Genomic DNA, 21,495 nt, shown 5'->3' on the forward strand with positions numbered 1-21,495 from the left:
GGCGCGTCTATAGCACTCCGGCTGGCGGCCATAACGTTGAAGCACAAGCTCTTTATAAAGACGATAATTTAAGAATTGTTGCGCTGGCATCTGGCCCAACAAATCAGCCAGCTCTGCTGTGACTAAAGATCGCAAAACAGTCATATACAGACGCTCAGGCACACCCACTTCTTTGCAAGTCAGTTCGAACAGTGTTAAAAAACTTAACACATCATTGGGTGGCTTGTAAGTAGGAAAGAGCTTCAAATTAATGTCTTGCAACGCCACCTCGCCTGGTGATCGTCTTGGGGCAACCCGGGGACGCTCTCCCTGGCTGTATTCTCGAGGAGGGGGGTAATACGCCCTACGTCCCTCCGGACGCTCTGCCTGTTCTTCCCAGTAGTCCTGCCGGTTCCTTGGGCGTGGCAGATAGACTTCCCCCTGCTCAGTCCATTGAGGCAGCCCCCTGGGTCCCCTCTGTCCATCCGGCGAATATGCTCTCCCAGGGCTACCCTCTCGATAAACAGGGTGCCCCATCTCCTCTTCCCGCTGGGCAGTGGCTCTGCGAGCCCCTCTATAGTCCCCCACATCCGTGGTCTGCCCTCTAAACTGTGGTCTCAAACCCTGATAGTCACTCACGTCTTTGGCACGGCCCCTGGGCTGATGTCCCGGCTCGCGGTAGTCATCCACATCCCTGGCACGGCCCTCCTTGAAGCATCTCGGCAGCTCCTGCTGAATCCGCTCCCCCACGCTAGCTGGTCCGGCTGCAGCAGGGTGACGCTGACGCGCTCTCTGGACGTCCATAAGGCTGCCTGAACCCCAGCCTCGACCTGGCACACACACCGTCTGCTTGGGGCGTACTGTCGGCTCGGAAGTTGTGGAATATCTTCCCTCTAAGTGCACCTTGGCTGCACGAACCTCTTCCTCCCAACAAGTTTGGAATTGCTGCTGCACCTCTTCCCCGGCTTCTGCTAGAGGCCCTCTGGAACGGTGAGCTTCCTCCCCCTCCGGGTCATCATCTGAGAACAACGAAGCCTCCGCTCCCTTTGAAGTTGGTCTCCTTGGCGACTCTGTCCCATAAGGCGGGGGACTGAGACTTTCTCTCGACCCCCATCGGTCCAGAGTGTGCAAAGTCTCGGTCGGGTCTGACACTCCTGCCATCCCTAACTTACTAATCCAATTAGAAAACGTTTGTACTCTTCACAAGAAATACGTGCCCACACAATTAGTGTTTCTTAGTTTGCCTTTGATCAGCGAAGTCGAAATCCCACCGCTTGCCACCATGTAGTGGATTTCTCACAGCCCCTCCTCCTCCTCTCGGCTATTATCTGCCTCTGAGCCCCGTAGAGCTATTAGCTAGGCGGGGGAAGGTCTGTGGGAACCCAAAAAAGCATAACCAAACACGTACAGGTACGCTGCCACCACTCCCTTGCTGTGAAGCCGATAGAGGTGTCAGGGAGTCACACCTCCACCTTAATTACACAGGCTTCACACCTTGGCCCACTTTACGGTGTAGCCAAAGGATACTCAAGAACCTGGTAGGGTCCGAATGGTCAGACGCTGGACTCAGCTTCACTATTAACCAAAGGCAAAACAAGGCAACAGAACTAAAGTTCAAAAGTTTATTTAAAAGCAAAGAAGTTAAAACAAGGTTACACGTTTCTTAGAAAAGAGTACAAACAGAAAATAAGAACGTTGTAAAATATAACTAACTAAACATACTCACACAAGGCTTGGTTAAAGTAACAGACAGTTGTTCTCGGCTATCCAGCACGAACACAGAGTGAGTTTTCCCGGGGCAGCTAACCGCTTGCCCCCAGCTGAGAGTTACAGCCTCCTGGTCAAAACCAGCCACCGGTCTCTGACAATTAGCATCTCTAAACGCGGGATTAATATACATAATAATCCCCCGTGGTATCCCGATAATTATCCAACCCGATTTAAGCTTGAATATACATCCTCCAATCCCTAAGGACCTCAGGCATAATTCACAAGTGTCAGGTAGTTAACGCAGCTGTATGCATGTTATTTAACAGCGGCTCCGGGTGTCTGTATACTCCCCAATTTTCCCAGCCTCGCTGCTTTTCTCTAATGGTCACTGTTTGATCTTTAACTCTCCCTCCCAGCTGGGCAAGGACACCAATTAGCGTAAATCTTGGTTTGGCTAGATAGCCCCTTAAGAAGGGTAAGAGGGGAAAGTTTATCTTTAAAGGGAGCGCCAGGCACGGCAAGCAGGCTCACATTCTCAAGATGCCGCTTTTATTATACTTAGCAACCTCTAATTCACCTAGGAGAGGCCCACTCGCACTACAAGGTGTCACACTGTTTGGGACTTCTCGGGCAACACAGAGCAGTCCCTTCTAAATGAGCCTTTTGTTCTGCCAGTTTCCCATCAGTGCCACTGGCTTTATTCTGCTTGAAAGGGGGGGGGGCAGTGGGGGGACATAATAGGGCATTGTATAGGTCAAGATAAATAGCTTATTTGTTTTGAAGGTGTTGTGAGATTGTAGGTAGGTTGCCCTTCACCCCACCTGTCAAATAGCCCCGTGAGTCTTGCGTGAGAAAAATACCATGTAGATAAAAGTGAAGGATTTCCTTAGAGGTAGATTTGTGAATCACACAGGCTGGCACCCGCCTGTCTCAGGAGACATGGAGGCGTGCACTGTTGGGAATGAAGTCAAACTGTTGGAAGGTTACAGCGTGTGATATCAGCAAATTCCACATCACCTTTTGACATTTGTAGAACAAGGTGGCTTGGCTTCATGGAGGAAAGGAGTAGAGCTTCTGCTTTTCCTGCAGAAGGTCCCAGGTTCAATCCTCAATAGCATCTCCAGGTAGAGCTTGGAATGTCCCCTGCCTGGAATCCTAGAGATTTGCAGTCAGGCAGTGTAGACAACACTGAGCTGAATCATCCAATAATCTGATTTGGTACAAGGCAGCTTCCTGTGCTCTGAGTAACCCTGAAGCGCCTATCATCCAGGTCCAGCCATTGGCCAAGCTGGATGTAGTTCAGCACCACCTGAGGTTCCCCAGGTTCCCCATCTCATCCTTCTATGATAAGGGTTCAGTTAAAGACACAACCAAGACCCAGAATAGTTGGCACTCCCTGATCTGGGGATGGGTCTAAACAAAGGTGGTTTTAGGGCAGCATGACTGGTGCACACACAGTGGGTGCCATGCTGCAGGGGGGGGGGGCACAACAATGCTGTAGAATATTATAGACAGTCCTGAGATAGAGGGACCAATGGCTCACCTCGGTATAAGGCAGCTGTAGGACCCTAAGAGGTGAGCAAGATCTCATTTTGATATCTCAAATATAAAATCCAAATGCTTTCGAGAGGGTGGGTAGGAATTGCTATTCCAAATGTGCTTATGTAGCAAAGGGGAGAAAAACACTCTGAGCATGTTCAGAGGCTCTTTTATTTTGTGGGAGGAAGGAAAACCTGCAACTTATGAAAGTGATTCTGGAACTGAATTCCCAGTGTGTTTGTATTAGAAATAAGCATTTCCCTTAAACCAGCTTAGTTGTAACTTAAGCCAGTAGGGCAGAATCCAAGTTAAATGCAGGCAGCATGTGGATCCACAGCCCCAGGCAGGCAGCCAAACCTCTGCCAAGGCATCTGACTCCCTTGATTGTGTGTGTGTGTGTGTGTGTGTGTGTTAGTGTGTTAGTGTGTACACACACACACACACATATATATATATATATATATATATATATATATATATATATATATATATATATATATATATTGCTGGGCGGGGGGGGGGAGCGGGGAATCCTTTGGCTCCAGCAGAACAGCTGCAAGGGGGCAGGGAACATTTAAAATTTTCTCTACTGTCCTCTGCAAAGCTGAACCCAGGCTTCCAGGGGTTTGCAGGGGTTTGTACCACAACTGGCTTGTGTGTGTGTGTGTGTGTGTGGTTTTTGTTGTTGTTGTTGTTGTTGGTAAATGTAAAAATGAGAGCCTTTAAAGTGTCAGCCTGAGGGTGACCCCTGTTCCTGAGGTGGGGGTGCCCTCTACTCTGGATGGGCAGTTGCAGAATTCTTGCAAAGGTGGATGCTAGGAGGCAACTCTGAGATCAGAAGCTGTTTCAGTTGGTGTCCGTTCTTCCCCACACCCACTTGCTGCCCCACAAAATAACTGCAGCCAGTTTGCTTTCCATTTGATTAAAAGGATCATTTAGCAACTTTTGGCCTGACAACATAGGAACATTATTATTGCTGCATAAGAAAATCTTTAGCAATCCAGAGCCTAGACTGCAGGCTTTAGACCTCTGCTGTCACTTGCTTGGAAGTAAATGACCTTAGAGGAGACCCTCCCCAAAATTTAACCGCCCCCCCCGCCACCCCACAATAATGGTCGTAATAACTAATAACAGTGATAATTAACAGTAATTGTTTTGTGCATAATTCTGTGAGAGCGTGGCATACAAATAAACAAATGATAATTATCACAAATTATCAATAATAGCAGTGCTTGGATTAACACCATTCGTTTTTGCTACTAATTTTTGTTATTAATAACAATAGAAATATAAATTAAAACCATTAGTTGTCAACAACAATAAATGGAAATAATAATTATTAATATAGTATTAACAGAAAGAACAATTATTAATACCACATAATTAATAATAACAGTAATTATTAAATTTTGCACCATTAAAGTCTATGGTGCTGTGGGGTGTCGCCAAAGGCTGCAAACAACAACCTACTCCAGGTCCCTGTCTCCGAGGAGCTTACAGTCTTAATTGAAATAGAAGCGGAGGCAAGGATCCCAGAGTGCGCGATCCTATTCTAAATGGCATTTTTAATATTAAAAAGTATATTTGTTTGCTGACTTGGGAAATCAAATAAATAGATAAGTAAAATAACTATTTCGGAGAGGGCGGGGATCCATAGTCACAGTTCGCGACGATGAGACCAATTCCCAGCGGCGTCTATAAATAGTTACGTGGAACGTCCTGGCTCAGACGCAGTCTATCTCTGCATGCCAATAGTTCGGCGGCGGCGGCGGCATCAACGACAGTAGAGGAAAGCTACAGCCCTCCTGCCTTGCTGCTTGTGGTCCTTCCGGCAGCAGCATCTGCCCGGCCGCGGTGGGAAGCCAAACTTTGGCTGATGTTGCACGTACCTGGCAGGACTTCCCTCGGTTCCTTATTGTCCTCTACTAAGCTCCTCTGTGCGCAGTAAGGGTTACTCCCAGGTAACCGCGCACAACCTTGCAGACTGCTTTGTGTTGCAGCTGAGGTCTGATCGGAGTTCAGTGTTTAAGCGATTAATTTAGCGTGGCTTTTTTGTGGGGGGCGGCCCAGGAGATGCTGGAGAGAAATATCCTCTGCACGACTGCCCCCACCACCCCGCCAGAGGGAGGCGGTACTCAGGGGGTTAACGGGGAAAGGGCAGCAAAGAAAACTGTCCCGGTTACATTCAATGAAATAAATACAGTACTGTACTGTACATTCATTTTTTGGAAAGCAAAAAAAGGGCGGCTGCCTCTTTAAGAAGTCGGAAAGGGCCAAAGCCCCGCCCTCCTATGCAGATGAGACGGTCGGAGGCCGCCAATCGGAAGTGCGGGAGGGGAGGGGCTTGCCTCGCCCCGCACTCAAAGAAAGTTGCTAGCCGGCTTCACCGCTCGGCTTCTACTTGGCGACGTCGGTGGCTGCGAAGAGGACGCGTTTGGAGAGCTCCGCTTTTTGCGCACGGGAGAGTTTAGCGCACCGGGGGGAATTGCGCGTTTGGCGCTGCTGCGGCTGCCGATTCCGCTCCGGAGGCTCCTTACTGCTGCTGCGGCGGCGGCTGGCTCAGCGTCGCTTTTCGCCCGGCAGGCGGCTTGGCGTCCTGCGCCCGGCTGCCTCTCCATCGCGCGCTCCAGGGACCGCGCGCTCCCGGCTGGCCTGTGCCTGGCTCCTGGGCCCCGCTGCTGGGGCGCCCCGCTCTTCCCGGCCGGCTCTACTCGCGCGCCGCCAATGCTGAACATGAGCGAGGAGCACTCCAAAGCCCTGGAGGCGCCGGGCAGCCCCGCGGGCACGGCCAGCTCCATGTCCCACGTGGACTCGGACTCGGACGCGCCGTCGTCGCCTGCCGGCTCGGAGGGGGCCCCGGGGGCGCCCTCGGCCTCTTCGCAGCGACCCGGCGGCGGCCCCAAAGGCGAGCCGGGCGACGTGGACGAGCGCTTCCCGGCGTGCATCCGCGACGCCGTCTCGCAGGTGCTGAAGGGCTACGACTGGAGCCTGGTGCCCATGCCCGTCCGCGGCAACGGGGCGCTGAAAGCCAAGCCGCACGTCAAGCGGCCCATGAACGCCTTCATGGTGTGGGCGCAAGCCGCCCGGCGGAAGCTGGCTGACCAGTACCCGCATCTGCACAACGCCGAGCTCAGCAAGACGCTCGGCAAGCTGTGGCGGTGAGTGGCCGGGCATGGGCGCGCGGGGCTGGGCTGGATAGGGCGGACGGAGCGCAGCAGCCCGCGGTGGGGTGGAGAGGTCGCGCCTGCGAGGGCAGTACGCGCAGAGAACGGAAAGGTGACGGCCAGGGACGAGGACGAGTTAAGTGGAATTGGGGGGGGGGCACCTCCCTTTAAACGCGCCCCGACGGGAATGAATGGGAGTTACTTCCAGGGAATACGCTCAAGCAAATGGTGTGGGATTCCAGTCCGAAACAGATTTATGTCAAATTAATTGCAGAACACCAGTGGGAGTATTTAAAAAACAAGCGAAGTTTTAAGATTGGGATATCCTTCTCTTTTTTCGGGGGAGGAGTGTACCGGTATGTTACATTGTTTGCTTTCCCCGCAGCACTTGGGCAGCAGACCTCCAACCCGTCTTAATATCGTGTTTTTGGTCTGCTATTGTATTTTATCTTATCCCCCCCCCCTTTTAGCAAAAGGTAGCCCAAGGTGCTCCAGTAAATATAATGTCATGGCAGGGTGGGTTTGAAACCCTGTTCTCCCAGTTCCTACTCTGTCACACCAGCCATTTCTCTATGCCGGCTGTAGTGTGGTAGGAAAACTTTCCAGACATTTAATGGTGAATGGACAGTGTATGAATTTAAGTACATAAATTAAGACTTTATAGGTATTAAGGCCCCTTTGGAGAGATTAGATGGTGTTCAATTTCTCTCTCTCGAAACCTATCCTTGATGTAGATGGAGGTGAGTAGCTTTCATTTGAACTCAACTTCATGTCTGTTTTTTGGATACAATATTTCTGCATCTCCAGGTTTGAAAAAGGTGAAACATAAACTGGGGGGGGGGGGGGGAGAAGGCATCTGAGCTTTTCAAAAAATTCCATCGAAAGCAACTTATTTCTTCCCAATTAAAATTAGTAGAACCCCCACCTCCCACATTTTGTTTCCGGGGAAAAATTCCATTGAAGTTTGTGCTGCTTGTAAGAGAGACTGATTAGGAAGTGGGGGAAACGGACTGGAAAACAAACAAACAGGAAGGTCATAGGAGTCACTTTTTGTGGGCATCGTGGAGTTAGTGATCTCTCTTCCCAAAGGAGCACTGTATGAAACATTTCCTAACCATTCCCAAGTTTGGAATCACCTGGGGTGTCTCTCGCTGTTACAGTGGGGGGCCCAGTAGAGTCTCCAGCAGCTCTTCGCCTGATAAATCCCAAAGTCCTGGAACACCTGGTGGAAATCAAAGGCACAGGCAGCATAATGAGGGACAGCTGGTGTGGTGGGGGGGAGAGAGAAAGAAACATCAAGGTTCAAATCAGGGACATTTCTGCTACTTGAAAGGCATGCACTTTAAACCTACCCACCACCAAAACACCCCCAAATTTCCCCAAACCTCTCGAGGCTGCCTCTTCTGTCTTGGCAGTTCTGATGGTTGCTGAGAGGAGCGTGGATCTCAGTTGTGCCTCACTGCCCGGGTGGAAAAGCATGTGAGGTGTGCTATGGCATTGCTTTCAAGGCCGAAGTGGCCTCCTAGCAACCTTGAAGCATCCAGCCGTCTGGTTGCGTGGGCGAAAGTCCTACTTAGTGCCCCCCTTTTCTCCCAAACTTTTCTCCCCCGAAACATTGCACACTTAGGAGGGCTATTCCCCCCCCCAGTAAATGTGATATTAAAAGGACACACTCCTCAGAGCTGTGAAGGCCCCACTATTCAAATACTCTCGTTTTTCTTTAGAGGCTTTGGGAATTGGGTATGGTTTCATTCAGTGTACGGGTGCACTGCCCAATGGGTTATTTCTTGGCTCTGCCAGTCTTTCTCCTCCTGTTTCAGAAGGAATAGCTGCCAGTCTATTACTTATTTCCTATTATTATTTATTTAAAAATTCACAACTTTAATTACAGTAGTGCCAGTAATGTGTGAAGTGCTGTATGAACAGGATGTGGGCCTGATCCAGACTGGCTCAATTCAGTCTGCCCTGACAGGCAGCAGCGCTCCAGGGTTTTGGGAAATACTCTTTTGCATTTTTTTTAAGACCCGCTTCATTGCCTCTTCAAAAGGAATAGAAGAGCACCGTTTTCATGTCAAAAACAAGAGTCTCTTGGAACCTTCATAGGCGGATGTATTTCATCTGCAGGTCTGTGCCGGTAAAGCCCTATGCCTAACAATTCTGTTGGCTTTTACGAGGTGCCACAGGACAGTTTGTTTTGTCTCTTGGTTTTTGTTCTGAGTTAGTTTCTATTTTCCTCTCAAGGTTGGCAGTGGTACCCTTAACACCTTTGCAGGTGTGAGAGTGTATCTGTTGACATTTCCATGTGGTACTTTCAGACCAAGTCTACTTCTGTTAGGGTTTGCTCATAAGAGGCATTGGTTTGTTCCGAAGTCTGCGATTTGGAAAACGAAAACATAGGAAGCGGACTTATATTAAGACTGTTGGGTCTACCTAGTTCAGTATGGTCTATGCTGTCAAGGGTTTCAGAAATAATTCCCTTCCAGCCCTACCTGGGGATTGAACCGAGGACCTTTTACATGAAAAACATATGCTTATACACTGAGCTATGGCTGTTTCGCATTTGGACATTGTGTGTGTGGCAACAGGGTACAGTAAAGTTGTGTTAAAGCTACTGCATTTTCCTTCAAGCTCCGGGGCTACTAAACTTGGAACCTTGGTTAGAAATGTCAACACTTAAAAAAAAGGTTTTAATGATACCTTCATGTAACCAATTACTTTGAAGGAATAACAAATATAAATGCTGAATGAAAAATGCAACTGGTACCACCTCCCAGTGCCACAATTTTTTAATTAATTTTTTTACTTGCATTATTCTTAATGTAAATAATAAATTCACTATTCTTCGATGGTACTAGTCCAGAGCAGTCCCAACTCTTTCCTTTCACTTTGAAGGGATAAGGAAATGGGGGAGAAGTCCCCCCCCCCCGTTCTGTAGCCACTGAACTTTATGATAGTAGAATCATAAAATTGATCATCTAGTCCCGCAATGTGTTCTCTCCACCATGTATAGCCCTACAGGTTGTAATAATCCAATGGACTGTGCCGTATTTATTGCATGGCAAAGGGTCCAAAAGAAGTAGAATGTCTGCAGCAAATACATGAAGCAGCAGGCGACTGACCTGGCCAGTCCTCGTGGAATATCAAACTGCGTAGCAAAAATGAATCATTCCAGCGGTAACTGTTGACTTGGCTCCGTCAGATTAGTGAACCGCCTTTGCAATCTGCCAGCGCTTTTCTTCTAGATTACTTGCTCATGTTTTCTCAGTAGCCGCTGCAAAGAATGTAATTTGATAAGATGGTAATACTACAACATAGTACTGGTACAGTCCATTTCAAGTGTGGTGCCTACATTATCTCTGTATTAATCTTTGCCGCAGCTGCATCAGGGAGTCCAGTATTATTATTCCCACATTGCAGAGGCTGTGGCTGAGAGAATAGTGGCTTGCCCAAGAAATTTACCTACTGAGTTTATTATGACTCAAGTGAAATTTCATCAAGGGTTCTTCATCGCTCGCAGCTCATTCCTTTAACAATTGCCTGTGCTGTGAGCCCCACCAGATTGGTGAGTCTGCAGCATGCTGTTGACTCAACAGTAGTGCATTAGCGGTGTTTAAATACTGGACCATCCACATGTCATTTTGCTGCTGTAGTAGCAGCTCTGCGGTGGTTCCCCAGTTTTATTGCACTCTTGCACTATAGCGCAGCAGAAGCAGGAGACACACCCCGAGACATTTGTGGCATTAAAAAAGTTACAGGATTTCAGGAGGCAGCTACAGAGTATGCGCAGATTGGGAACGCAGCAGTATATCTGCCCCAAGACTTTTGCAGGCACAAACAGCATTGAAAGTGGGGTCACATACAGTATATCTGGCCTAGTGTCATCGATGTTAAATGAAAAGGACATCTGCCTGCATTTGATGCATGTGCTAGGCACCGTTTCTGGGATAGTTGTACGATCAACATATGTGCTTGGAGTCTAGTGTAAGAGGTGGAGGGGATACCATGAGTCATTTAGTCCAGCCCCTTTTCATAAGGCTGGAAACCTGTAGCATCATTGTCAGAAGCTAACGCTTTTTGTCCTTGGAAGGGGATTGTGGTTTTTGCCTTTCTCCGAGCTGTTCTGCTTAATATTCCCTCTGAGGCTAAAGCTCCCCTTACATCAAAGTAGGTACCACTGAATATAGTGGAGCCAGTCCACAAGCATATATTCCTGAGGGATAGCTCAGTTGGTAGAGCACGAAACTCTTAATCCCAGGGTTGTGGGTTCAAGCCCCACAATGGGTGAAAGATTCCTCCATTGCAGGGAGTTAGACTGGATGATTCTCTTGGTCCCTTCCAATTCCATGAATAAGGTCACCATGCACACCTATCTCCCCAAAAGGGACATGCTGTCGCTCCTTGTTTTAGAACTGAGTCAATAGTCAGATGGGCTGTGTATGTGTAAATGGATCATCCCACTTCTGATACCACATATGACTTTCCTTTCAGTTTTGACACGGCATGGTTCCCAGTGGAGCTGGTTTGCACCTTGGCTGTCCATAAGCAAGGCATCCAATCATTTTTACCTAAGTGCGTGTGAATTATTGGCCTCTGTGTCCAGGAGGCCTTTAAAATACTCCTCCTCAACAAGCTGGGAAGTTTGACTTAGTGACCTAGAGCAGCCAAGTGCACTGATCCACCCAATCAACTGACAGCCTTATTATTTTAGCTCTCTTTTTCTTTAAAATCAACAACAACAAGATTGCTCAGAGCAGGACGATCACAGCTGAAAGCAATGCAACACACCCCTGGAGCTTTAGGGAGTAGCCTCTTAGTCTCTCTCCTGTTCTAGCAGCTGGATTTGCATGGATGCATTTATGCAACGCTTGGCTACAATGTGCTCTGACGTATAATGAGTTTAAAACTTTTGCGGAATAGTTGTGTGTGCTCGATCCAGAACTGAAAAGATGCAGTGTTAAGGTGGCATAATACTACATGACAGTGCCACCTGATGCAAGTTTGCTCGGAAGGCGTACATTGTTAAAGAGCTGAGTTCAGTGGGGCCTCTTTCCTAGGACTGCAGTTTCAATATGTTCCCAGTAAGCACATGTACCTGAGCCTAGGCTCTGTGTGTGTGTGTGTGTGTGTGTGTGTGCGCACACACACACACTGTAAAGGGAGTGGGCCACAAATGGAGAAGCCACATTATTGAAACCTGCTCTTTCCAGTTCAAAGCACCAATATGTGTGCGTCCGTATTTATAGCAAAGGGTTCAGTGCTGCAGCTCAGCAGCTGATGGTGGACTGGTCACTCTCTCAGCCTAGCTTATGGTACAGAAGATAGAGCGACCAGGATGCTATTCCACACTGCCCCATGATAGCTGCAGACAAGGTGAAAGAGTATATTAAATATCCTCACACTGCAATCCTATATATCACTGCTTTGATTTATGCCCCACTGAGGCAAATGGACCTTACACCGGTAAATGAGTCTAGGATTGCGGCCTCATTCTCATGGAATCGGGAAGAAAAGTAATATTTGGATGGGAAGGACAAAAATTGAGCACTGTTCCTCTTAGATCGGAGCTGGGCAGAAAGTAGGTCAGGGTCTGTTGGTTGAACTGGGATGATCTGAAGATGTCAAGGATTTCTGGCTCCCAGGGAATGGACCATAGGTTAGTTGTAAGTGTGCATGCGCACGAAAGCTCATACTAAGAACAAACTTACGGTAGTTGGTCTCTAATGTGCTACTGGAAGGATTTTTTTTCTAATTTTTAATTTTGTTTTGACTATGGCAGACCAACATGGCTACCTACCTGTATGCAGAAGGTGTCAGGTTCAATCTCTGGCATCTCTAGGTAGAGCTGTGAGACACTCCCTGTCTAAAATCCCTGGGCAGCTGCTGCCAGTCAGTGACAATACTGAGCTAGATGAACTGAGGGTGTGACTTGGTATTAGGCAGTTTCCTATCCATCTTCATATCTTCTAATTGTTTAAACAATGGCAACCACAGAGTTACTCTTCCCTTAAATTATACTGCTGAAACGATGAAAGCTGTATGTGTTCAATAGGAATGGCTTTTTGGTTTGGGAGGAATGTGAGCGCAGGTCAGCTTTGGTACTCAAAACCGAATTCCTGGGCTCATAATTCTTTTATTCTCAGTAAATGTTTTGTGCATCTGGCTCCAGTTGATAGAGCTCTGGGTTCTAGCAAAACACTCAGAGTAGCTCCCGCAAGCATGAAGTCTGCTCACTCCTGCTATAAGGTATTAAAGCGTAGCCAAGGAAAGCTCTTAACATGCACTCTTTTATTGGTTTTGTGTTTGCAGTTTAATCTTGAGCATATCCAAGGTGAAATCTGTGCCTTTGAACATTCCTGTGAATCTTTGCTGCTCCCTGTAGAACAGGCATAGGAAAACTCGGCGCTCCAGATGTTTTGAGACTACAATTCCCATCATCTCTGACCACTGGTCCTGTTAGCTAGGGATGATGGGAGTTTTAGTCCCAAAACATCTGGAGGGCTGAGTTTGCCTGTGCCTGCTGTAGAACCTGAAACAGCACTCCTGCTTCTGCCCCCAGGTTAATTTAATGGGTGAAGTGGTTGCCACATTTAACTTTTCTGCCCCTGGCACCAAAACCTCTTATGCTGCCAGCTGTGACTATTTGTAATCTATTGGCAACAGTTTGCAGTCCAGTGAAATTGACTGATAATTAATGGTCACTTCTAGCATCAGTAGCTCCTGAGCTGTATGACTTACTCGCTAAAGAAATTTGCAGTTGCTTAACTTTCCCTCTTCCAGTCTGCAACCTCTTCTCTTGAACGAAGAGAGTCTGTTTTTAACCTTCTGCTGGTCGCGAATGAAAAACAAAAACAAAAAAAACCAGCATTTTGGTCTAGTGCCAAACATGTCAAGGTCCCTCTAGAAGAACCGAATTATTTCCCGAGGCTTGGGAGCCTGGAGCCTTTCGGCTGCTGCAATCGTCTCTCATAACAGGAACCATATATTCATTTTTGTTGTTGTTGTTCTGCACACAGTTGTGTTTCTGTGCATCCAGGTGAATCTCAAGCCAATCTCCTGGGACAAGTGGGGACCTGCTCCCCAAACTAGGGAATGTCCGGTATCCCAGTAACTGATTAGTGTTATCCAAGGACGCCAGAATGTAGGAGCAGAAATTGCTCTTTGTAAACAGAGCAGAGCACGGGAAAGGATTTGAGAGGGGGATATGGGAGGTTTGTTTGGCTTCTGGTGTTGGGGTGTGCGGTTTGAGATTTCCACTCCATCTTACTTCTTCTTTTTCTCCAGTTTAAAAGCAGTGGTGGCACCAGAAAAAAAAATTCTTGGAGGGCACAGAAAAGGGCAAAGTATGTTTCCAGGTGGGCACGAGAGAAAAATGACGGCTTATGTCAATGACAGGAGTTCAGCAATCAGGGAGGGCAAGCACAGGACACTTGCTCCTCTGCCCCCTTTAGGCACCCCCTGTGTTTTAAAGTGGCAGAAGCTCAAGGGCAGAGCATCTTCTTTGCACACAAAAGAACCCAAGTTAAATCTCCAGTAGTATTCCCAGGGAGGGCTGGGAATGTCCTTGTGCCTGAATCCTTGGAGCGCTGCTGCCAGGCGCTGTAGACAGTAAAGGATGGACTAGCAGTCTGACTCTGTATAAGGCAGCTGGTTCTGTTCCTTGAAAAAATAAAAATTGTCTGCCTCTCACAACTGCAGGAAATGGCTTTTTGCTGCAGAGAACTTGATTTTTGAAAGTAGACCAGGCCAACTCTACAATCCTATGATTCACTTGCCTGTCCTTCCTTTTGGTAGTAGCCGGCTGCCAGTGAAAACAGCAGATCTGTTGAGCCCCTGGATCTGATCTGATGTGGCACATTTGGCTGGATGAGGATTGCTGGTTGTGTAAGCATGAATTAAAATTGCTCGTGGGTTTTTGGTGCTTTAGAAATAATGAGTGACGTACAAGATTAGTTGTAGTTGGAGCTAGACCCATTGAAATGAATGGACTTAAGTAGGTTTAGTTTATTGATTTCGGTCTGACTTAGCTGGATATCACGCATGTGTCTGTTTGGGCTCATACTATCTTGCAGTATCTTCCCTTTGTTTAAGCCTTCCATAGTTAAATGGAATTTTCCCATATAAACATATGGAAATTAAATGTGTGAAATACGCTTTACCTGTTATCTTTTATTTGTCTCTTTGCAAATATTATCAAATAGTTTACTGGAAAGATTTGCTACGTGTGTGTGTCACTTCCTCTGCATACTCTGGGTTGTAGCCAGTGCCAGCCCTACTCAGAGTAGATGCATTGAAATTAATGGGCATTGCTAACTTAAGTTCAGTAGAACTTGGTTGGGTATAACCCTTGGTGTTGGCTAAAAGCTGATAGTTTACAGTGCAATGCTATGCATACACACATCTGGATATAAGTTCCGTTGAAAGCAGTGGGCTTTACTTCTGAGTAGTAATACCTAAGATTGTGCCGGGTGAACTTCGTGGTTCAGGGTCCGTGTTTTCCCACGCATTGTTAAAAGTTGTATGGATCAAAAATTTGGTAGAAGAGGCAGGCGAGAGATGCCTGTGCTTATGGGGAGAAGGGGGTACAAGGACAGGAAAATGCTAGCGGGTGCAAAGGAAGGGCTTTAAAAATAATCACCATCATTTGCTCAAACTGACCATTATTTAGTTTGCAAGTCCTCTTGTCAGCTAAGAGAGTATTAGAGACTTTGAAATGACTTTGCTATAAGCCTCCTTTAGGGAACAGGCGAGCGTGTATGGAGGACAAATGCAGGAGCGCTGCAGCGATAAAATTAAATCTCAGGGGATGGAGGAAGGTGGTGGCTGTTGTAATCTGGTTTGTGTTGGTGGTTAAATATGCGTGTCCCAAACCCACCCTTTTCACTGCTGTAGGATAACATTTTGGGATGGCTGCTGCTGTGCTTTTTCCTTCTTCCTCATATCCTACCCCAAAGTGTTTCTCCTCCCACCCCTCTACCCTCATCTCTCTGTAATCTCTCCTCCTGGAGTCTGGAGGAAGGCTAAGGACTCGTAAAAACGAAACCTTGGGTTCCTCTCCGACTCCCAGCCGCTGAATGCAAATCATTTTTCCCAAACTGTGCAGCCGAACAGTGTGATCGATAAATTGCTAAATGCCGCCACAACAACAACAGCGGTTTTAAATTGGAGTTACCTGCCAGGCCCACAAAGGAGTGCAAGCAAGGTTGTGTGGTAATCAGGATCTGATACATTTTAATTGTATTGGTTTAAATGGAAACTCTAGAATAGAAGTCTTTTTATGAAGTATCAGTTGGCAGTAATAACAATAGGAATAATAAAGATAGAGCAGCCCATCCTCTGATTTTTTCTCATAAGTAAATGCTACTTAAGTTTATATGCTGATTTCCCACAAACATTCAGTAGGACTCGTTGTTCCAAATAAGTGTGCAACAGGTTGTATTTTTACTGTGGGATCCTATACATGTCTACTCAAACGTAGATTTAATTGAGTTCTATGTAGCTTTCTCCATGCTAAATGGATTTAGGATTGCAACCTGAACAAGGTTACACTAAAACTGCGCTCTTCTTCTCTGCCTGGAAAGTTTGCTTGATGGATATAAAATTATGTAAAACGAGAGGGGTAGAGTGAATAAAGAAGAAGAAAAACCAACATTTTGTATATTGTTGTGGTTCAGGATTTCTGAAACTTGTAACAAAGATTAAAGAATTCATTCCAAAGATTTGGAAATACTCGAAAGACTCGCCTGTAAAATAATGTTTAACTTGGGTTTTGTTCGTTGCAGTGATGGGAAATTTGATCTGTTATAGGCAACTGGTAGAAGCTGTATATAATTTCATAAAACACTTTTTAATGGAAAATTGGATTCTGTTCAGGAGCAGAAAGTTGGTGTTGAGTTTCAAATTATATGTGGTTATTTATATAGATAATTGCTAGAATGATCTTTGCACAGACAAAAATAATTAAAAAATCATAAATTAACACATGTAGCAAATCGCTAAAGAATATTTGCTGATAGCCAGAGCAGGACTGATCAGTGTCTCCTCCTTCAAAAGCATGCTGAAAACTATGTGTCAACCAGCCACCTGAAACGATAGAGGTTGGGGTCCCCCAGACCCAGGTCCCACCTTAGAAGGAAGTTCAAACACAAGGAGCCACCACTGGAAAGGCCATTCCGCATGCTGAGGGGGAATCCCTAGAAGGGCCTCATGAACTCAAGGCAGAATTCAGCTGAAGCTGAACATTAAAATCGTACAAATTTCACTTGAGAGTAAAGCAGAATGTCAAAGCTCTCCAACTGGAATTTTCTGCCTTGACTGATTCCCCCCCCCCGAGTTTCTATATAGTCCTATACACATTTATCTGAAAATAAACCTCATTGAACTTAACAGGAGTAGACATGCATTGTTCTGTTCTAAGTTACTTTGTAATATTTGTTAAACATCTAAATTTTTAATTTTTGAATTTTTTTCCTAAAACACATGGAAACAATTTCCTGTTAAATATGAAGCCCATGTTGTGTTGTGATATCTGGGAATGGGGAAGAAATTCAGTCCAATCTACAATTAAATGCAAACCTACCTAATTTGCACTTTTCTGAAGTAATACACAAATTGAAACAACCGTCCTTCAAAATTTGTACTTGTTCTGGATTTGCAGTGCAGTCCTCCAGCCAAATAATGAGTACAAAAATACACATGCTGTGGCAAAATGTGCATAAAATGCATATGTTAAAATAATTTACAAAAGCCCATTGTATTAGGGGGAAATTGGTTTGCAAAAAATGCATATATAAAGCAGAATTGCATGCAAACATGTACCTTGGGGAGGGGAATGCACTAAAATGATGAATTTTCATGAAGACATTTAAAAAAAAATTGCAAACTGATGTGGAAATGTGGAAAATTGAATTTAAGACTGGAAAAATGATGTGGTAGCGTTCTCCGGTAAGAGAAATGCTCTCTTTACTTGCACCGGGGCACAAGTGTGACCTTCGACTTGGCTTTCCAGACCAACACACATGAGAACATGAATTGCGTAAAGAGATTAGATTGCAGTAATCTAGTTTTTGAACGGAAGCAATGATTTTAATTTCTCTCTCTCTCTTTTCCCCCAAAAGTTTGCTAAGTGAAAGTGAGAAGCGTCCCTTTGTTGAAGAAGCCGAGCGTTTGCGAGTCCAGCACAAGAAGGACCACCCAGACTATAAATATCAGCCACGCAGGAGGAAAAGCGTCAAGGCAGGCCAAAGCGATTCTGATTCGGGAGCCGAATTGAGTCATCACGGTGGGAACCAGATCTACAAAGCAGACACTGGTCTGGGATCCATGAGCGAAACTCACCACCACAGTGACCATGCAGGTAAGGAAAGGGGAGGGCGGCAGATTTACAATGGGAAACACCGAGAGTGCTGCAAAAGTCACTCAAGATGTAATTGTTCGCAACATATAACAGTATAACAACTTATAGACACAATGCTAAAATGCAGTATATATATATATTAAAAAAATGAAAGGGCATGTGCCATTTCACCCTATTTCGAATGCTCTTCCCAGTTGCCAAGCAATTAAGTCACATCTACCACATACATTTAAATCAAATAGCTTCCCTTAAAGAATCCTGGGAACTGTAGTTTAAGGGGGGCTGGGAATTGTAACCCTCAGATGGGTAATCTACAGTTCCCAGGATTATTGGGGAGGGAATGCCTTGACCTTCTAGAGTGGTAGCGCAGTGTTTTCAGTGTCTGGTGTGGCTGTGTCAGATAAAACAGCATCTAAACATAATGACAGGATACAGTTTCTTTAAAAGGGAAGGGATTTAGTTACGGGTTAGAGCATCTTCTTTGGATCAATCCCCAGCATCTTCAGATTGCACCAGGAACCTTTTGGGTAATATTTAGGCTCCCCTGTTCCCCCTTTGCCAGTGAACCCAGCCCATGTTGTGAGACTTCCCGGGGGGGGGCAAGTTGTTAGACTGACCCCCAGGCAGGAACAAAGCCTCTGTGCCTTCCTGGCTACTCGAGTCCAGGGACACATTAGTAATATGTGATTGTTCCCAGCTTGAAAACAACACACACAAGCCTTTAAGGCTAAAACCTACTTTATTGTACGTAAAGTAGCTAGCTCATATATTCAGAGCTGTCTATACTTGCGTCCAGCATCTGTCGAGCCAGAACAGAAAGTAAAGAATACAACAGTACATTACAATAACATCACATGTGTGGGAAGGCTGCTATGACCAGTGGTTTTCCCACAGGGTGAAACACGACTCATAGTCAGGTGACCTCGCTGCTGAGGCTCTTCGCAGCTCGGCTTGTAATAATATCACAACAGCGCATTCCCCACTCTTACTTCTGCACTCCTGTCTCTTGCCCAACACTTCCTTGCAACCCCCCCCCCCGCAGGGATTCCCTTCATAGCTCTCTGTTCTTTGCTGCTGTTCCTACTCAGTGGCGCCGTCGGTGCAGCTCTTTGGGCAAATATCCAGGGCACCTCTCGGCAGAACGGGAAAGAGGGTCCCCCAATGCAGCAAAGTGAGACTTGACCACATTTTGAAGTAAGTGAGCGTCAAAAGAGCCTGTCTGCTGGATCAGGCTGAAGGAGGCCCATCTAGTCCAGCATCCTGGTCTCACAGCGGCCAACCAGATTCCCCAAGGGGAAGCCTGCAAACAGGACCTGAGTGGAACTGTGTAGACTCATAACCATATTCAAGGATGGGGAACCTGGAGCCCTCCAGATGTTATTGGATTCCAACTCCCATTGTCCCAGGGCTGTCAGATATTTTTTGCTGAAACCATCGGTCATCACAAAAATTACAAATAGTTACATTGTGAAGTACGTTTTAGCATCCGTGGTGCCCCATGTTGTGCAGTAGAATCTCCTGTGGTATGTTGGACTGCTAAAACAGGCACAGAAACCTTGCATAATTTTCTCACCATTTATCAGAAGGCAACATATTTTCTCCATAATATTCGGAGCAGGGAAACTCTTTGAAGAATCCCTTAGAGAAATCACTCCCTGGAGAATTATGTGGGGAGCGATAAAATTCTCACCGAATAATAGTTTCCACATCTGCCTGGCTGCAAGTAATATCAGTGCCGATTGATAGATATTCTAGCATGTCTCCCATCTAAATATGGAGGTGACATAGTTTGAAATCTCAAGTATGTGGTGCCTTCCGTGTTGCATCAACAATAATTCTACAGAATTAATCTGGAAGGCCGTAATAAAATTTCACATAATAATAATAATAATAATAATAATAATTATTATTATTATTAATTAACAAAGTTGCATAGTTTGGAGATGATGCTATTGGCTGAGGTTGGTGGGAGCTGGAATGTGACAACATCTGGGAAGATGGGAAAGTTTGCCCCAATTTAAAGCGTTCAACCCCCCCCCCCAAATCTAGCATCTAAAATTATCCAACCATACCACTGCCCGCCCACTCCAGACTTAGTCATGTATTAAATATCTACCCTGCCTTTCCAAAGGAGTCCAGGGTGAGAAGCATAAAAACACACTTATAATGTGTAAAAGCCAGCTAATTTTTTTCAAAGCAATTAAAGAAAAGCATTTCAAAACAGTTAGAACGTCTAAAAGCATTTCAAAGTGATCACATACCCCTCAGAGTTACTGATTTCAAGGTTGCCATGGCCAGTATATGTCAGCCATCGGATGCCTGGGCAATATTTGCCAGAGCACCAGAGGTTACCCCAGGAATCTTGTCTTGATGCTGAGCCCAAGGAAGAGTGCTTGTTCTATCATTTGGAGGAATGTGTGTGCTTCCATATCTATGGGGAACTTTTACATGCGACTGCCCCATTCATTGCAGTGAAAGAAACAGATGAGCACAAACCAGGGTAACTCTGCATTTCAGCATCTGCATTCCATGCAGGGCCCACTCCTTCACATCTCTACTTAAAGAGGGTCTTTGGTAGCAAGGAGAAACTTTAGATCAGCAAAATGGGGGAGGAGGTTGACGTTTGGCAGCCCCAACTCAAGCCTTCACTACAACTGCTTTTAAGCTAAGGCAAGAGATCAGATTGTGCACCTCTGACTAATGTGTCTGGTTTGACCCCTCAGTCAACCAGCTAGCCCCCTTGATGGAAGCTGTAGACCAAAACATCTGAAGGGTACCATATTGGGGCACCAGAGTGGGGAGCCTCCAGATGTTGCCGAAATCCCAAGATTCTGTGTGTTCCCTGTTTTGCTTTGGGTCCAATGTTGGCGCTGAGGGTACCACTAACCCAAGACGCTTGAAACGGCTTGTTCTGAACAGTGCTCACATGGCTTGAAATGTGCTTTGTCTCCAGGGCAGACCCACGGGCCCCCTACCCCACCCACCACCCCCAAGACGGACCTCCACCATGGGGGCAAGCAGGAGATGAAGCACGAGGGGCGCCGCCTAGTCGAGAGCGGCCGGCAGAACATCGATTTCAGCAACGTCGACATCTCTGAACTGAGCAGCGAGGTGATCAACAACATGGAGACCTTTGACGTCCACGAGTTTGACCAGTACTTGCCGCTCAACGGCCACTCTGCCATGCCGCCTGACCACGGGCAGAACTCTGCGGCAGGGTCTTATGGGGCCGCCTACCCCCACCCGACGAGTGGCAGCGGGGCTGGAGCGGCCCCGGTTTGGACTCACAAGAGCCCTCCCGCCACCTCGCCTCCCTCCAACGAAAGTGGGCAGCAGAGGCCCCACATCAAGACAGAGCAGCTGAGTCCTAGCCACTACAGCGACCAGTCCCACAGCTCCCCGACTCACTCCGACTACGGCTCCTACACTGCCCAGGCATGTGCCACTACTGTGTCCTCTGCCACGGCCACGGCCTCTTTCTCCAGTTCCCAGTGCGACTACACAGATCTCCAAAGCTCCAACTACTACAACCCATACCCCGGCTACGCTTCCAGCCTCTACCAGTACCCGTACTTCCATTCCTCACGACGGCCGTACGCCACCCCGATCCTCAACAGCTTGTCCATCCCTCCCTCGCACAGCCCCACCGCAAACTGGGACCAGCCGGTCTACACAACTCTGACAAGGCCTTGAGAAGGACGGAAGGAGTTGTTGGAGACCTGAGGTCTTCCCTGGACCCCCTCCCTCCCT

The 21,495-nt window shown here is 46.7% G+C and overlaps 1 protein-coding gene across 1 annotated transcript; it reads left to right on the top strand.

The window, feature by feature from the left end:
- Positions 1-5,592: 5,592 nt before the first annotated feature.
- Positions 5,593-21,494, top strand: SOX8 (SRY-box transcription factor 8). The gene is made up of 3 exons (XM_033167051.1): positions 5,593-6,386; positions 17,507-17,745; positions 20,699-21,494. Exons 1-3 carry the CDS (start codon positions 5,953-5,955, stop codon positions 21,436-21,438), a joined length of 1,413 nt encoding a protein of 470 aa, XP_033022942.1. The 5' UTR covers positions 5,593-5,952; the 3' UTR covers positions 21,439-21,494.
- The last annotated feature ends 1 nt before the right edge of the window (position 21,495 follows it).

Source organism: Lacerta agilis, chromosome 13, assembly GCF_009819535.1.
Source record: "Lacerta agilis isolate rLacAgi1 chromosome 13, rLacAgi1.pri, whole genome shotgun sequence".
Taxonomy (NCBI): domain Eukaryota; kingdom Metazoa; phylum Chordata; class Lepidosauria; order Squamata; family Lacertidae; genus Lacerta; species Lacerta agilis.